We start from the raw sequence: 15223 nt of genomic DNA, 5'->3' as shown, positions 1-15223 counted from the left end.
ATAGTTAGACATCATTTTCATAGTGACATTGCAAGGATATCGTTTGATGCGATGATACATGTATATGCAATTTATACTCGTGTATACAGAAGCTCTAGAAGCAGGGCAGAGAGAAGAGAACCCTAAGCATCATGTTTCTGTGTCCATGGCTTGAGAACAGAGACAACGGAAATGATGATGATGATGATGATGATGATGATGATGATGATGATGATAAGAAGGATGAGTATGGTAATACACAACCATTTCCTTGAACTTCTCTGGCCTTTGTCAGATTCACTCTTGTAAGGAATATAAAATCGCCATTCTCATTCAAGTGGCCAGAGAAAACAAAGATACATACATATAACATTGCAAAAGAAAAACAGAGAGATACATATTTCATCAGAACCTAATTTTGGCTACTATATTTTCTTGGAAGAAAAGTTATTCAAATCAAACAAACACAAACCATAAATAAAACATAATATCTCTTCAAGCTCTTCACTTGGCACTAGCGAGCTGGGAGCGGATAAGCTTGGCCGCATCAACCATGTTCTTAAGTGCTGGCTTAACCTCAGTGTACTTCCTTGTCTTCAGACCACAGTCAGGGTTAACCCACAAGATGTTCTGCTCCAAAACCGCAAGCATCTTGTTGACCCTGTCTGCAATCTCATCCGTGGATGGGATTCTCGGTGAGTGGATGTCGTAAACACCAGGACCAATACCTGCACCGTACTTCACTCCTTCACGGAACACAGAGAGAAGCTTCTCATCTGAACGTGAGTTCTCAATGGTGATAACATCAGCGTCCATGTCGATGATGGAGTGGATGATGTCGTTGAAGTGTGAGTAACACATGTGGGTGTGAATCTATGGAAAAACAAAAACAACCCATTAGAAGTTAGTTGCAGAAACATTCTAACACTGTTTGAGATCTTATAAGCAATGTTCTAAAAATCAGTATAGGCGAGCAAATCGGTTATAATCGAAACAATTTTTTTTAAATCCAATTTATGTGTGTTTAAATAGGTTTAAACAGTTTTGAATCGACTAAAATTGGTATAAATCGATCTAAACTATTCTAATCTGTTTATCAAGCAATAATGTTAGTGTAAATCCATAAATTTGTCTACTATTATTTTTATCTAATTTTATAATTCATAAAAATAATTTTATAATTAGACACAAAAAACTAAAATATCTAATATAAATATAAATATATATATCAATACTAGTTAAAGCCTCTCTAATCTTCTATAAAGTATCTAGGCCTAACTATTTCTTGAACATTATTTATAAGTGTTTTTACCTGAGTACTGTCTTGAACACCACAGTTAGTGATTCTGAAAGAATGAACAGCCCAGTCCAAGTAGAAAGAGTGTTCTGCTTTCCTAAGAGGCAACCCTTCTCTAAGAGCAGCTTCATCAATCTGAATGACTCCAATACCTCCCTTCTCGAGGTCTTCCACTTCATCTTTGATAGCCAAAGCGATCTGGTAACAAGTCTCGTGCCTAGGCTGGTCGTTTCTGACAAAAGACCAGTTAAGAATCGTGACTGGTCCTGTAAGCATACCCTTCATGGGACGTTTGGTCATGCTCTGAGCTGTTGAAGACCAGAAGACCGTCATTGGCTTGGGACGGCTCACGTCACCGTAGATGATCGGTGGCTTCACACAACGAGATCCGTATGATTGTACCCATCCGTTTGCTGTGAATGCAAAACCTGACAACTGCTCTCCAAAGTACTCAACCATGTCGTTTCTCTACATGAGTCAGAGACAGAACGTGTCATGATTAGTATAGGGGGTTTGCTGATTAAGTAAAGACTCACCTCAGGCTCTCCGTGGACAAGAACATCAATGTCAAGATCCTCTTGGATGTCAACAACCTTCTTGATCTCTTCCTTGATTGCTTTGACGTAATCCTCTTCAGAGATTCTAGTACAAGAGAAGCCAGTTAGCAAACTACTTAAATGACCAATGCTCAACGGTTTATGTTTAAGAGACTAACTTCTTGGCCTTGTATTCACGGCGAACCCTCCTGAGTTCCACGGTCTGTGGGAAGGAACCAATGGTTGTGGTTGGGAGGATTGGAAGGTTAAGCTTCTTCTGCTGAGCATCTAGTCTTGCGGTAACTTCAGTGGCACGGCGATGGTCTGATCCCTTCAAATCAGCAGCCTGATAGATTACAAGAATCACAAAACATCAATAGAAATACATATATCATGTACATGGGCGGTCTTGAGCATAGCCAAGTGAAACATAGGCCTATAGTCTCCAAAATTTTGGAAATATTTGTACATTTAAAATAGACCCCCGAATTTATTTTAAAATATTTATAAACATTTTTACTAAATTGTTTATAGTTCCAAAAATCTCATGATGGCCCATGAGGCCATGATCATGTGGATAAAGTTTTGAGCAAGAACTTACAGCCTTCTGGACAGACTGGTTGGTGACTCTTGGAGAAGACCTCCTTGAAGACAAAGCCTCTGCGTTGGCAGAGAAGAAGCTCTGAAAGAGTGTGAAGTGTTAGAGAGATGTAGTGTTTAGGGTGGTTCACTAGAGAAATTGCAAATTCTTTTGCAATACCTGATTAGTCTGACCAGCCAAAGCCTTGGCCAATGCATCTACTTCAACGACCTTCTGAGCAGCAAATGCTAACCAAGACTTGATTTCAGAATCAAGCTTAGTCTCGTTAACAAGGTCAACGGCAGTGTGTAGAAGAGAGCAAGAGGTTGAGACCACAAGCTTGTCTGCACCAATGTACAAAGAATATAACCAACGAGTTAAAAAAAACACTTCTACGTGAGTGGTTCACAAGTAGACACAATTACCTTTACCAACAACACCCTCAAGTGACTGCAAGGTGATGAGAGAGGCAGCAAGGTCATTAGCCCAAATGTTCCTTCCATCAACAACACCAGCAAAGAGGTACTTGTCCTTGGGGAAACCAGACTTGATCAAGTCAATGGTCTTGGTTCCACGAATCAAATCAAATCCAAAGGCAGTCACACCCTTCAAGGAAGTAAGGGTCTTGTATGCTTCAGCAGGGACATCAGCAAAGTAAGTCTCCACAAGAACATTCAGTCCAGAGAGAGTTGATTCAAGCTCAGCATAGGCACCACTAAAAGCCTGGAGTTTGTGACCCTCTAGATCCATTACAAAAAGAGGCTCATCAAATTGAATCCATGTGGCACCAGCTCCCTTAAGCTCAGCAATGACTTCCCTGAGAACAAAGGCATGTCAGAATCACATTTCATAGCCTCAAATAGAGCAGTTGATAAAAGTTGTAAACCACCTAACTATAGAACTGTTATAAATAATGAGGAGATTTATAGATTTAGATAATAAGCAACGTAAAATAAACTTAATTTGCTACCAGTCCACATTTTCTAAGTGATTTCTACATTATGTATGGCCGTGTTTAAGGGCATATCGGTTGAAGTAGATAGAGTAATTACTTACTTGTAGATTGGGAGGATTTTGGGGAGAAGGGAGAGAAGATCAAAAGACTTGTCAACACCCTTTGCAAGCTTGGAAAGAAGCAAGTAAGAGACAGGACCAACAAGTACAGGCACTGTCTCAACACCAAGCTGCACAAACAACACATCATTATCATATTAGTACTCTCAATATCAGAACAAAAGAAGCCTATATTCAAATAGGGAGTAATGGCACATACAGCTTTGGCCTCCTTGTACTCATTCACAGCCTTGTGAGATGCATAAGAAAACTTCACTTCAGGGCCCAACTCTGGGACAATGTAATGGCTGCAACAAACAAAACAGAGAAAAGGTAAGTTAACCACACAACACAACACACAAATTTAATAGGGCGGACCTAAAATTTAGAGGGTTATAAACATTTTTAGGTTGATTTTAATTAAAAAATTTCCAACAATTGGGATTATACAACCTATGTATAATATTAGTTTAAAATTCAGGGGCCAAGATGAATGTTTTATCCGGTTATGGCAGTTGAGAAGAGAAAGGAGTAGAGAACTCACTAGTTGGTGTCAAACCACTTGGTCATTTCCATGGCTGGAACAGAGGCGTTACCTCTAGCCATGGAGAAGTAAACATCAAAACCAATCTCGCCACTGTTCCATCCATATCTGGGAGGAACAGCACCGAGCATAGCGGTGGTGTCTAACACCTGGTCATAGTAAGCAAAAGTGTTGCTTGGGATGTACTTAATCCCAGCTGCAGACATCTGTTTCCATATGTCAGACCTGAGATCAGCTGAAACCTTCTTCAAATCCTCGGCAGTGGTCTTGCCATCCCAGAAAGATTCCAACGCGAACTTGAGCTCTCTCTTAGGTCCCATACGAGGGTATCCAACAATGTGTGATGCCATTTTTGTTGTTCTTTTCTTTTAACTACATTCAAAAAAAAGTTCAAAATCAGACACAAAATCAAACATAATCTTAAAACTGCAAGTCTTGTACTTGTAAAGTACAATTCTATAATAGAAAATTATAACAAGGTAAATAACTTTTGCAGGTTTTGTCGTATGTGTAGAGATAAAAGAGACAAGTGAGTTCTTTTTTCTTTTTTTTTTTTTAAAGTGAACTCACTTGTTTCAGATAAAAGAGACAAGTGAGTTCACTTTAAAAGCAGAATGTAAGAGAGTTTTAAGATCAAACAAACAATGTCCGTATCATAGATAACATGATTCGATCATTAGAAGATGATTAACGAATCTGAAAACATGAGATATAACTCAAGATCTATGATTCATACGAACTCCACTCACAGGATTAGATGATCTAAGTATTAAAAACACACAAGGCGAAGAAACGAACTTCAAAATTCAAAGAAGAAATGAAAAGCGAAGAAAGCTAAATAAGAGAGTGGGAAGGCAAAGGGCAGGAATAGTCATGAGGAGGCCATGGAAACTCGGAGGCGTACCTCACGGAGAGACGCGGAAGAAGGGTAAGAATGAGTGAAGGAGATGGCAAGAGACGCGACGATGGAGAGTGCCTCTATTACCTTATTTATAGCCATAAACAATTCCTTTTACTCTTCCTGGTGATGGCTGACTATTTTACTCTGTTTTTATCAAATTAAATTTAAATAAATATTTACGTGACAAACCTATTTATTAGTGTATAATAATATCAATATGTGGAATCATATTAGTATATGATAAAATAAAATAAAAACGTATTTCCATGTATCCATTTCAGCACGTTTTAACTTTGCTCTAGTTAAGGGCATGGTCAAGTTTGTACAACTTTTGACAAGTATACATTTATAGTGACTGGTTGTTTAGTAAAACAAATGTCTTGACGTCATGGAACTCAATGTGTAAGCTGTATGCATTTACTTGGGTAAAATAATGTATATAGTATATAGTAATTTATTATTAAGAGGGTTAAATACAGAGTTAAAACGTGAGTGGGGGAGGAGAGTTGGTGTGTCTACATGAGGAAGCGGGACTGGTGAGTGGGATCCCACGGTGGGGGTTGGTGAGCTTTTTATTCCTACACACAAATAAATTTGAGAGGTTAGTTTGGTAAACAAAGTAGGTGAAGGATTGTGATATCCACGTCTCTAGTAGGCTGAATCAGATATTAGTATTTATATTTTTATTGAAAAATAAGTGGTAGATCAATGGTGAATGTAAGAGATTACAAATTCATATACATGGATCATAAAATTTATGTACTATGTAAAATATATTTTGATGTGCATGTACAAAAGAAAAAAGAAGGATGATAACCGAGCGCTCGTAGCTTGGTGGTAAATGAGGTATAGTTGTACTGCCCGCCATTCGGGTTCGAGCCTTGGCCACAACGGATTTAACATCCCTTCCGTTGGGGCGCTGGATCCCTTTCGGAGGGATAGTTGGGAATGTGGCTGCCCAGATACCAGAGTTATCAAAAAAAAAAAAAGGATGATACCAGTAGATAAGTCACTTAGGACCCGACTGGTGTAAACGCAACGGTTGCGGTTGCGGCTGCGGGTGCGGGAGTTAGCGGATGTGGGTGGTTGCGGTTTCAAGTGTTATTAAGCGTTTTGTATGACTGGTACAACGTTTGAAAATTATTGCATTTGCGGGATATTTGTGACTGATTGATTATAAGATATTGCAGCGGTTTAATAATAAATTACTCATATCAACATATTATAACATTAAAAAGAATATAAAAAACATACTACTGTAATAAAATATAATAATTATCAATATAATATGATTAATAAAAATATTAGGTTTATTTATAAAAAATTCAAATTAGTTGAAAGTTATAATTTTAATAAAACTTGTTTTGAAGATTTATATCAAAAAAAATTTAAAAAATATTTTATTTCGTTTTATATATGTGTGTATCTTTATATATGTGTGTATAGAAATGTTTAAAAATTCTAATAAATTGTTAGTTTAAAGTTTTTATAAAGCAAATTATGATATTGTTTGTGAATTTTATTAATATATAAAATATGTATATATTTTTATTTATAATATTTCCATTTTTAAATTTTAAAATATTTTTGAAAATAATTTTATATTTATTTTTCCACCCGCAACCGCAAACGCTAGCTGGAACCAGCTTTTGATTTTAAGAGGTTCAGATCGGTTTGAAGTGATTTAGCTGGAACCAGCTTTTGATTTTAAGAGGTTCAGATCGGTTTGAAGCGATTTATACCGGTTTGTATGATTGTTTCAAAACACTGTGAACCGCTACCGACCACAAAAGCTGTGTTCGCGGATAGTAACGAAAGAACCAGTCATGCCCTTAAATGATTGTTGCTTGGAAACGTTTAAAATGTCTTCGTGATTGGAAAACGGTTCACACAAATAGATTGTATATCCGACTAAAGCTGATTCCCCCTGACAAACCTAAACCAGAGGTAAACCTTGTACCTGAGTAAACCGCAGGAACTAAGGTGTTTGATTAGTCAGGTACAAGCACAAACCGGATCATCTTAACCACTATGCTTCACTTATTAATCTTTTGCCTTTTCTTCAGCTTCCACACCTAGAAAGCATGTCTAAAACGTTTTTGAAACCTGTCTTCCAAACCTCACGTAACTATAAAATGGTGGCAAAATTTTTGACATATCGGTAACAACTCAAAGCAGTGATGGCTTGCTTTCAGTTATCGAGGGAGGAATGGCACTTACTGAAACAATCTTCCCTTATTGATCCGAGAGATTTCCCTGGGCACCATGAGCAGAGAAAGTAAATAGGCCATGAGGCCCAGATTCAGTGCCGGCCCTTACATCATCGAGACTACAAGCCACTTCAAAAGAATTCTTTGCCCGTTTTAGAGATTTTTGTAATACAAAATTGTTGTTTTTAGTTCAAATAACAGTATTTTTTTTCTTATAAAAAGGCATATTTATTCCAAAATATATTGTGGGCCGGAAGCTACTGCTTGGTATGTTTATTATCAGGGCGGCCACTGCTCACATTTTACTGAAACTTCCTTTGCATCATGTTAGGCGATGGTTAGGAAAAGCTTATCAGAACGCAGAGACCACAGTACCTCCGGATTATAACTGCGGACAAGAAAAAACAATAGTCCCAAATCGAATAGATCCATAACTTGGCAATCGCTAGAGATTTCATTTCACTATTTTGGCAAGCTAGCTACTAAAATTAAACAAAAGCAATGTAGACAAACATCTGTCATAGTTTGTAACAAATCAAAGATCATGATGGACACATGCAAGCTATTTGGAACATTTGCACACACAAAGTGATATGTTTTTTTTAATGAGAAATTTTTTAAGATAACCTTTTCTAAGTTTTTGTCTCAAAAATAATGACCAAAATAAATTTTATTTATACCATAGAGTTAATTAATCTAAACTTAAAGGGTTTAGAGTTAATTAGTTGAGTTTTGAGGATAAGGTTTCAAATTTTTTTTAAAAAAAAATTAAAATTAAAAATTTTAAAATAAAAAAAAAGATATTTTGGTCATTTTTTCTTTGTGGGCTATTTTTGTGACAAAAACTTAAAATGACTATTTAAGAGAATTACCTTTTTTTATAGTCTCTCGAGTCTTTTTAATTTTGCGGTGCATAAAATACTTTGAATTATACCACAAATAATGAAAAAAAAACAAATTAAAGATCGATGTGGTTGATAACTTTGTAGATGATCACTAGGGGATGATTGGTTGGGGCTGTAGATGCTTTGGACAGCCAAAATTTAGTCTACAGCTATATATGTCAACCAATCGAGCTTTACTTTCCTTAAAAAACTCACAGCAAAAAAATCTCTGCAAAATCAAAATATGGCTGTAAAGAGCTTTATTTCCAGAGCAAAAAATTAGTGCTTTAGAAATCTACAGCAAGGAAAGCTACAGCAAATAAATCTACAGATTAAATTCTAGAGCAAAAAATATAAAGCTACAGCACTTACCAATCATTCCCATAATTACGAGGCACCTATAACCGAAAAATAATAAATCTAATGCTGAACAAACCATCTAACCTAAATTTTTTTTTTAGTAAAATCCATCTAATCTAATATATTACACCACTAGGCGAAGATGACACTCACCTCTAACGTACGTCTTAATTAACCTAATGTATCTTCATTTTAATCTCTTTTTCTTTCTACAGATCATGTAGATATGTTACTATTCTTTTAAAAAGCAGACGCAGTTAGCAGATAATAATAACTTGTGATCTAAACTTATAGTATTACTTTTTTCAATGTAAAGGTTGAAGTGTAAGATCCACATGTGTCACTTTAAAATGTGTGATGTGACCTTTCTGTTGGAGATGCCATAGTGAGAAAGATTACATTACAGTCGGTGCCACAACTGCACTTTTTTATTTTCATCTTGATAAATTAAGGTTAAATTCAGTTTACTTCGGTTTACGTGATTTATCTGTTTCTCAATTCTTTTACACGATCAAATTCCCAAAAAAGTTCAATTCGTGGTGATGTGATTTTATTTACACAGTTTTACTCGGTTTGTTTAGTCATCCTTTAGCATAACCCATTAATGGACATAGAGATTTTTGTCAGTAGTTCAAAAAAAAAGAGATTTTTGTGAGTGAAATTAATAATCATATGAAACTCTGAAATATAACATTTAAGACTTTTAGTATTGGTAGATAATCCTCTAAAGCTCTAAAGAATATTTCCTGTATCTTTACTTTTTCTCTTTTTTCTTGCCACAGCTTTGTGGCTCGAGTGGGTTTTATCTTTGGTCCTTGTTTTTTCTTTAAAGTGATGATAAAATATAAGTGTTTTTTTTGTTTAAACTGAGAATAATATTTGACAGTGATTCAACCCAAAAATAAAGTAAACAGAACAAACTGTCGGGCAGAGCTGGTGTGATTCGATATGTAGTAATGCATGTGAACAATTTCAATATTTTGTTTTTTAAACTTACTATATTTCTTTCTTGTTGATAAATCTTTTAAAATTCTTCTTGTTGTCTTCTTCTTGTGATAGAGACTGGAGAGGAGGACCAGACTCACTGTCGTCAGCTAGTGACAGTTTACTCAATTGTATGGTTGCTACAATGTTTTATTTACATTGATTTTGCACAACCTTTTGTTTTCTTGTTTTTTTTCGAAAATATTTTGCTGGGTTAATATTGTTCTCATGTATACTCTGTTTTTATCCTTACAGAAACACAACCACTCACTCTGTGAAAGAATCTTGAGTGTTTTCAAAACTACTTGAGGAATTGATTTTCCTCTCTTTCAGGGGATTTTCTTGGGAACCTCTCACAATAAAATCAAGATTCGTTTCACAGTTCCTTCATAAGTGTGCAGAGGTATTACCTCATCTCAAAGAAATATAAATTTTCAAAGGTAATCTCCTAGGCTCAAAAATTTTCAGCATTTCCTCTTTCCTGCAAGGTGTCTTGAGGTGGATAATCTTTTACTCAGGTGGTGTGTTCTTCCTGTTTCTCAGGAATTCACATGCAAAAAAAAAAATATTTTTATCTATCAAATGATCAGAAAATGTGTATTTTTTCTAGCTTATCTACTGTTGTGAAATATATGAATGACAAAAGATTAAAGAGTCAGATTTCAAGAGTGGATCCAGTACTTCTTGGTTCAGATTTCAATTTTTATTTTTCTCTGTTTTCAGTATTTTGATGTGATTCATGAATTTAATGTGCCTCTCTTTGCAGGTGTATGATGATCATGATGCCTATGTGATTATCTTTGCTTAAGTATCTGTATGTGTGTTTACGGTCTTGTGTGTGGCTATGGAGAAACACTTTTGTGGCATGCCATTACTGCTTCTAGTTCTGCTTTTATCCTCCATAGACAGATCAACACAGCTTCAATCATCTCAATCTCAAACCCTTTTGAGGCTGCAGCAGCTTCTCCACTATCCCAATGTCCTAACCAGCTGGAATAACTTCACAGACTTCTGCAACTCAGAGCCACATGCCTCTCTAACCGTTGTATGCTACGAAGATAGTGTAACGCAGCTTCATATTATAGGAGACAGACAAACTCACATGTTACCAAAGAGTTTCTCACTAGACTCATTTGTCACTACTCTTGTTAAGCTCCCTGATGTTAAGGTTCTCACCTTAGTGTCTCTCGGGTTATGGGGTCGGTTACCTGAAAAAATCAACCGTTTGTACTCGTTAGAGATTCTCAATGTGAGTTCTAACTTCCTCTTTGGACCCATTCCCCATGAACTCTCCTCGCTTGCTAGCCTTCAGACACTCATACTCGATGAGAATATGTTTTCTGGTCGTGTACCGGATTGGATTGGTTCTTTACCGAGTTTAGCTGTGTTGAGCTTGAGAAATAATGCTTTCAACAGCTCATTGCCTTCTTCATTACGTAGCTTGTCAGGTCTTAGAGTGCTTTCTCTAGCTAATAACCGGTTTAATGGAGATTTACCTGATCTAAGCCGTTTGACAAACCTACAAGTGCTTGACCTTGAAGGAAACTCTTTCGGACCGTTGTTTCCTCGGTTAAGTCACAAGTTGGTTACTCTTATACTCAGCAAGAACAGGTTTAGGTCGGCAGTATCATCTCAAGAAGTGAGTTCTTTGTATCAGCTTCAACATTTGGATCTTTCATTCAATACATTCGTTGGTCCGTTTCCCACTTCCTTGATGTCTCTCCCTGCCATAACTTACTTGAACATTTCACACAACAAACTCACCGGGCGGCTTTCGACAAATCTTTCCTGCAACTCGGAGTTGATGTTAGTGGATCTCTCATCAAATCTTCTTACAGGAAACTTGCCTGCTTGTCTTAAACCGAGTTCCAGCACAAGCAGAGATGTTGTCTATGCAGGTAACTGCTTGGCTACTTCAAATGAAGACCAGCGTCCAGTTTCTTATTGTAGCAATGAAGCTCTTGCTGTTGGAATCATACCACAGAGGAGGAACAGGGTTTCCAAGTTGAGTATTGCCTTAGGTGTAATTGCAGGCATTCTTGGGATGATTCTCCTTGCTGGTGCATTGTTTGTAGTTGTCAGGAGAATGAATGCTAAGAGAACAGCAACGAAAGCTTCACCAAGATTGATCAAAGATAATGCTTCATTTGGATACACATCAAAGCTACTCTCAGATGCAAGTAAGTTTAGATCAAACATCTCTCATATATTGTCACACATTTCAAAAGAGTTTTACTGATTGCTTGTGGCTTACGGCAAATACATCTATAGGGTATATCTCTCAGACAATGAAGCTAGGAGCACTAGGTCTTCCTTCTTACAGGACATTCTCTCTGGAAGAACTTGAGTATGCCACAAACAACTTTGAATCCTCTGCTTTCATGGGTGAAGGTTCTCAAGGACAGGTAATAAACTTTAAGCTTTCTTCTGTTTTTTAAGCCCTGAAAATGTGATTTCTCATATTTTTCTTGTTCATATTCAGATTTATAGAGGGAGGTTGAAAGATGGATCCTTTGTGGCAATAAGATGTTTGAAAATGAAGAAAAGTTGCAGTACCCAAAACCTGATGCATCACATTGAGCTCATTGCTAAACTGAGACACCGTAATTTGGTTAGTGTGTTAGGGCACTGCTTTGAGTGCTACTTAGATGATTCAACAGTCAGCAGAATGTTCTTTGTCTTTGAGTATGTCCCAAATGGAGAACTCAGGAGCTGGATCTCAGGTATTACACTGAAACATGATATCCCAAAGGACCATCATCATATCTTTTGATAATATGTTATTGTTCTTCTCTGTGTTTAGAGGGGCATATGGGAAGATTGCTTACTTGGGAACAACGCATAAGCATAGCCATAGGTGTAGCAAAAGGGATCCAGTTCTTGCATACTGGTATTGTGCCTGGTGTTTATGATAATAACCTGAGAATAACAGACGTTTTGCTTGATAATAACCTCGCTGCAAAAATCAGTAGCTATAACCTTCCATTGCTAGTGGAAGGTCTTGGAAAGGTAAATGATATTCTAGTGTAAATCTTGTTTGTTTAATCCTTTTCTTGAATCTGTTTTGCCTTTCTTGTGAAGGTGGGGCAAGTAGTATCTCGAACCTGTCCGAAAGGCACTCTAAGGTGTGTTAAATCTTCTACGTTAGATATTTTATCTTAAACCAACTTAAATGGTTTAGTTTATTGTTTCTCTCATCAGCATCAAAGATGAAGATAAGATCGATATCTATGACTTTGGAGTGATCTTGCTTGAACTTATAGTGGGAAGACCATTAAGAGCAAAGGGTCAAGTCGATGTTCTAAAAGAGCAGGTAACACCATTGAATATATATAGCTAGAAATGAAATCATGATCATCTACTTTATAGCGGACAAACTTGCACGAAATGCTTGTAGTTCTCCTTCTGATGAGTACTATGTTGATTATGTATCACTGGTTTGAATTTCCTAATCGGTGACTAGCTCAGAGTAGTATAGTTATTGTTGGCTAAAAAAAATGAAAAAATAAACTGTATTCTTTTCCCATTATATTTTGTAGTTACAAGCAAGCATCTCAGGGGATGATGGAGCGCGTAGGAGCATGGTGGATCCAACGGTCCATAGAACATGTTCAGACCAATCACTCAAGACGATGATGGAGATATGTGTAAGGTGTCTCATCAAAGACCCTTTAGACCGGCCTTCCATTGAAGATGTCCTGTGGAATCTTCAGTTTGCTTCTCAAGTCCAAGAAGGCTGGCTACAAAACAGCAATCCTCCTAGCATTCGCGGCTCGCCTTCTCCTGCTGCTTCCTCTCTTCCTCCTCCCTCTCGTTTACACATTACAACACTCGAGTCTCCCCGTGATTCAGGTAGTGGTAAATCAACATTTGCACCACCTTTTATGAACAACTGGAATATGAGAGTTGAGACTGAATGAGTTTCTTGATGTGAGATTCATGTTGTGTTTGTGGCTGTAAATTGCAGGATATGAAGAACATGAGAGGTAGGGAGACAAGATTTCTGGTTTCGTTAGTTGTGTGCTCTTAACTACCCTATGTAGAGGAACCTAACAATAAACTGCTTATCTCATTAAAATATAAATGACCAACTCTACATATTTCTTGGTATACCGTATAATGTTGATTACTATTATTCTGTTTTTCCAACATTATTAAAAATGACATAAAAATTAAAGACAAGCCTAGTTATATTTTCATATCCGGTGAAAACCCTCCGCCGGAAAGATAACCTCCGCAGCCACCGCCGTCGAACCAACAGCTACCGAAAAATCAGCACCACTCTCTTCCTCATCCTCATGCTGATTTCTTGTAACCTGCTGATGCCGTGGCATAGGCTGCAACGAATGTTGTAAGTTAGCCGGAGCCATGACGTCATAGCCGATGGCCGCTGCTGCCGTCGCGGTGAAGCGGTTCATGGTGGAAGCGGATGAGTTGTTGGAGTATTCGGGTTGTTGCATAACGACTAATTGTTGTTGTTGGTGGTGGTGGCTTTGTTGTTGTTGTTGTTGCATAACGTTGGCCATTGCGACTCTACTGTTTACTAGTTGTGATTGCACCAACGATAACTCCGATTGTAGCGCAGCCACCTAATATCTTCATGGTTACAAAATTATTTCTATTTCTTGTTACATTTGTAAACTAACTTCTGATTTTTTAGCTAACAAAAGAACTTTTTTCTTTTTTTGGAACACAGCTAACAAAAGAACTTGAGAATATTTATCAAAATTAAGAATTAATGTACTTTGATTTATAGGTTTTAAAACATGTGTATTGCGCCTCCCATAGATTGTACATATTTTTTTCATAAGATAATTTTTCTAACTTTTAGTAATTGATATTAGCAAGTTGTGGTTTACGTGGTGGAAACAGACGATGAGTTCACCTCCTGGCATTAGTAGGAAGGTATTCTAAAATCGGTTCAGGCAGTGTGGTAGCTAGTCCACTTTGTAACACTAAGTGCGTTCTTCCTGGGACCGACCGGATCAACCGATAGGGTTAATCAAAAAAAAAAGTTGTGTATTTAAAAAAAACATTAGTTAAAAATATTTGAATTAATTAAATATTATCTGTTGATAATTATTAGAAAGTGTATAGTGTAAATAAATGATAAATTCAATTTTAAATATTTATTATATTCTAATATGTTTAGAAAAATTATTTTTTAAGAACGGATGTGAAAGAAACATAATTAAATGAATAACTTCACCTGTTGTTGGAGAGCAAGGATAGTTGAGACGCAGCCATACACAGGATCAGAGAGCCTAGCCTGAGCCTCGTATGAAATCGTAACCACCGCGTCGTGACGACGGTTCACCGGAATGTGATGCAACAGTTTAGACACGTTGCTAGCTCCAAACACCTTATGGACCGCCGCGAACCTAGCCGCTCCTTGGTCCGACCCGAAATGTGGAGCGAAAATGCATCCACTAGCACACTTCCTTCTCAAGAACTTGCAAGCCCCACAAGGCGACGCCGTTCCTGTCCCCGTCGTTGCAGTCTCCGCCATGGCTCCGCCGGAAGAAAATGATGACGTTGTAGTACGTAGTGAGGTTCGTTTCCCGGCTGATGATTTGCGACGAGAATCTGAAGTGTTGTGGCTTCGTAGCTGATCAGCCATAACTAAAAGTATTGATTAATTAGGTTTAGTTGATGAGAGTTTCTTGTGAACAAATGAAACCTACAAATGTATGTTATGAGTGTATTTGTACATGTGTGAATATGGGTATATAAAGTAAAATAGAAACGGAGGAGGCCACGTTTGTTTCATGAAGGAGGTCGCTAAGTGAATGAATCAGGTAATCTTTTTCTTATTTCAAAATTTACTATAAGTAACTTTTTTCTTCTTTGGAATACCATCAATTTTAACACAATAGTAATAAAAGTATAATTTCC

At 37.1% G+C, this 15223-nt stretch overlaps 3 protein-coding genes across 10 annotated transcripts; 1 reads left to right on the top strand and 2 right to left on the bottom strand.

Annotated features, from left to right (window-relative positions):
• Positions 1–289: 289 nt before the first annotated feature.
• On the bottom strand, positions 290–5015 carry LOC106447616 (5-methyltetrahydropteroyltriglutamate--homocysteine methyltransferase 2). 2 transcript variants are annotated; one of them, XM_048750089.1, is made up of 11 exons: positions 4894–5015; positions 3990–4361; positions 3666–3753; positions 3449–3576; positions 2818–3209; positions 2573–2736; positions 2414–2494; positions 1992–2158; positions 1813–1918; positions 1292–1744; positions 290–852 (listed from the first exon to the last, which is right to left on the bottom strand). In XM_048750089.1, the coding sequence occupies exons 2-11, from the start codon at positions 4337–4339 to the stop codon at positions 484–486; spliced, it is 2298 nt and encodes a 765-aa protein (XP_048606046.1). In that variant the 5' UTR covers positions 4340–4361; positions 4894–5015; the 3' UTR covers positions 290–483. The 2 variants fall into 2 exon arrangements, with proteins under 2 accessions (XP_048606046.1, XP_048606047.1); XM_048750090.1 differs by lacking the exon at positions 4894–5015 and adding an exon at positions 4739–4781.
• A 4340-nt stretch (positions 5016–9355) lies between these two features.
• LOC106447614 (probable inactive leucine-rich repeat receptor-like protein kinase At3g03770) lies at positions 9356–13510 on the top strand. 7 transcript variants are annotated; one of them, XM_022703301.2, is made up of 10 exons: positions 9356–9459; positions 9584–9768; positions 10095–11508; positions 11600–11733; positions 11811–12051; positions 12132–12337; positions 12410–12453; positions 12530–12641; positions 12868–13183; positions 13296–13510. In XM_022703301.2, the coding sequence occupies exons 3-10, from the start codon at positions 10173–10175 to the stop codon at positions 13316–13318; spliced, it is 2412 nt and encodes an 803-aa protein (XP_022559022.1). In that variant the 5' UTR covers positions 9356–9459; positions 9584–9768; positions 10095–10172; the 3' UTR covers positions 13319–13510. The 7 variants fall into 7 exon arrangements, with proteins under 7 accessions (XP_022559022.1, XP_013745037.1, XP_013745034.1 ...); XM_013889583.3 differs by lacking the exon at positions 9356–9459 and having other exon boundaries at positions 9527–9768; positions 12868–13180; XM_013889580.3 differs by lacking the exon at positions 9356–9459 and having other exon boundaries at positions 9527–9768.
• A 14-nt stretch (positions 13511–13524) lies between these two features.
• Positions 13525–15205, bottom strand: LOC106447615 (LOB domain-containing protein 20). Its single transcript, XM_013889584.3, has 2 exons — positions 14538–15205; positions 13525–13917 (listed from the first exon to the last, which is right to left on the bottom strand). Exons 1-2 carry the CDS (start codon positions 14946–14948, stop codon positions 13525–13527), a joined length of 804 nt encoding a protein of 267 aa, XP_013745038.1. The 5' UTR covers positions 14949–15205.
• Positions 15206–15223: the final 18 nt, after the last annotated feature.

This window comes from Brassica napus, chromosome C3 (assembly GCF_020379485.1).
Source record: "Brassica napus cultivar Da-Ae chromosome C3, Da-Ae, whole genome shotgun sequence".
Taxonomy (NCBI): domain Eukaryota; kingdom Viridiplantae; phylum Streptophyta; class Magnoliopsida; order Brassicales; family Brassicaceae; genus Brassica; species Brassica napus.
This window is presented reverse-complemented; position numbering and strand designations above follow the sequence as displayed.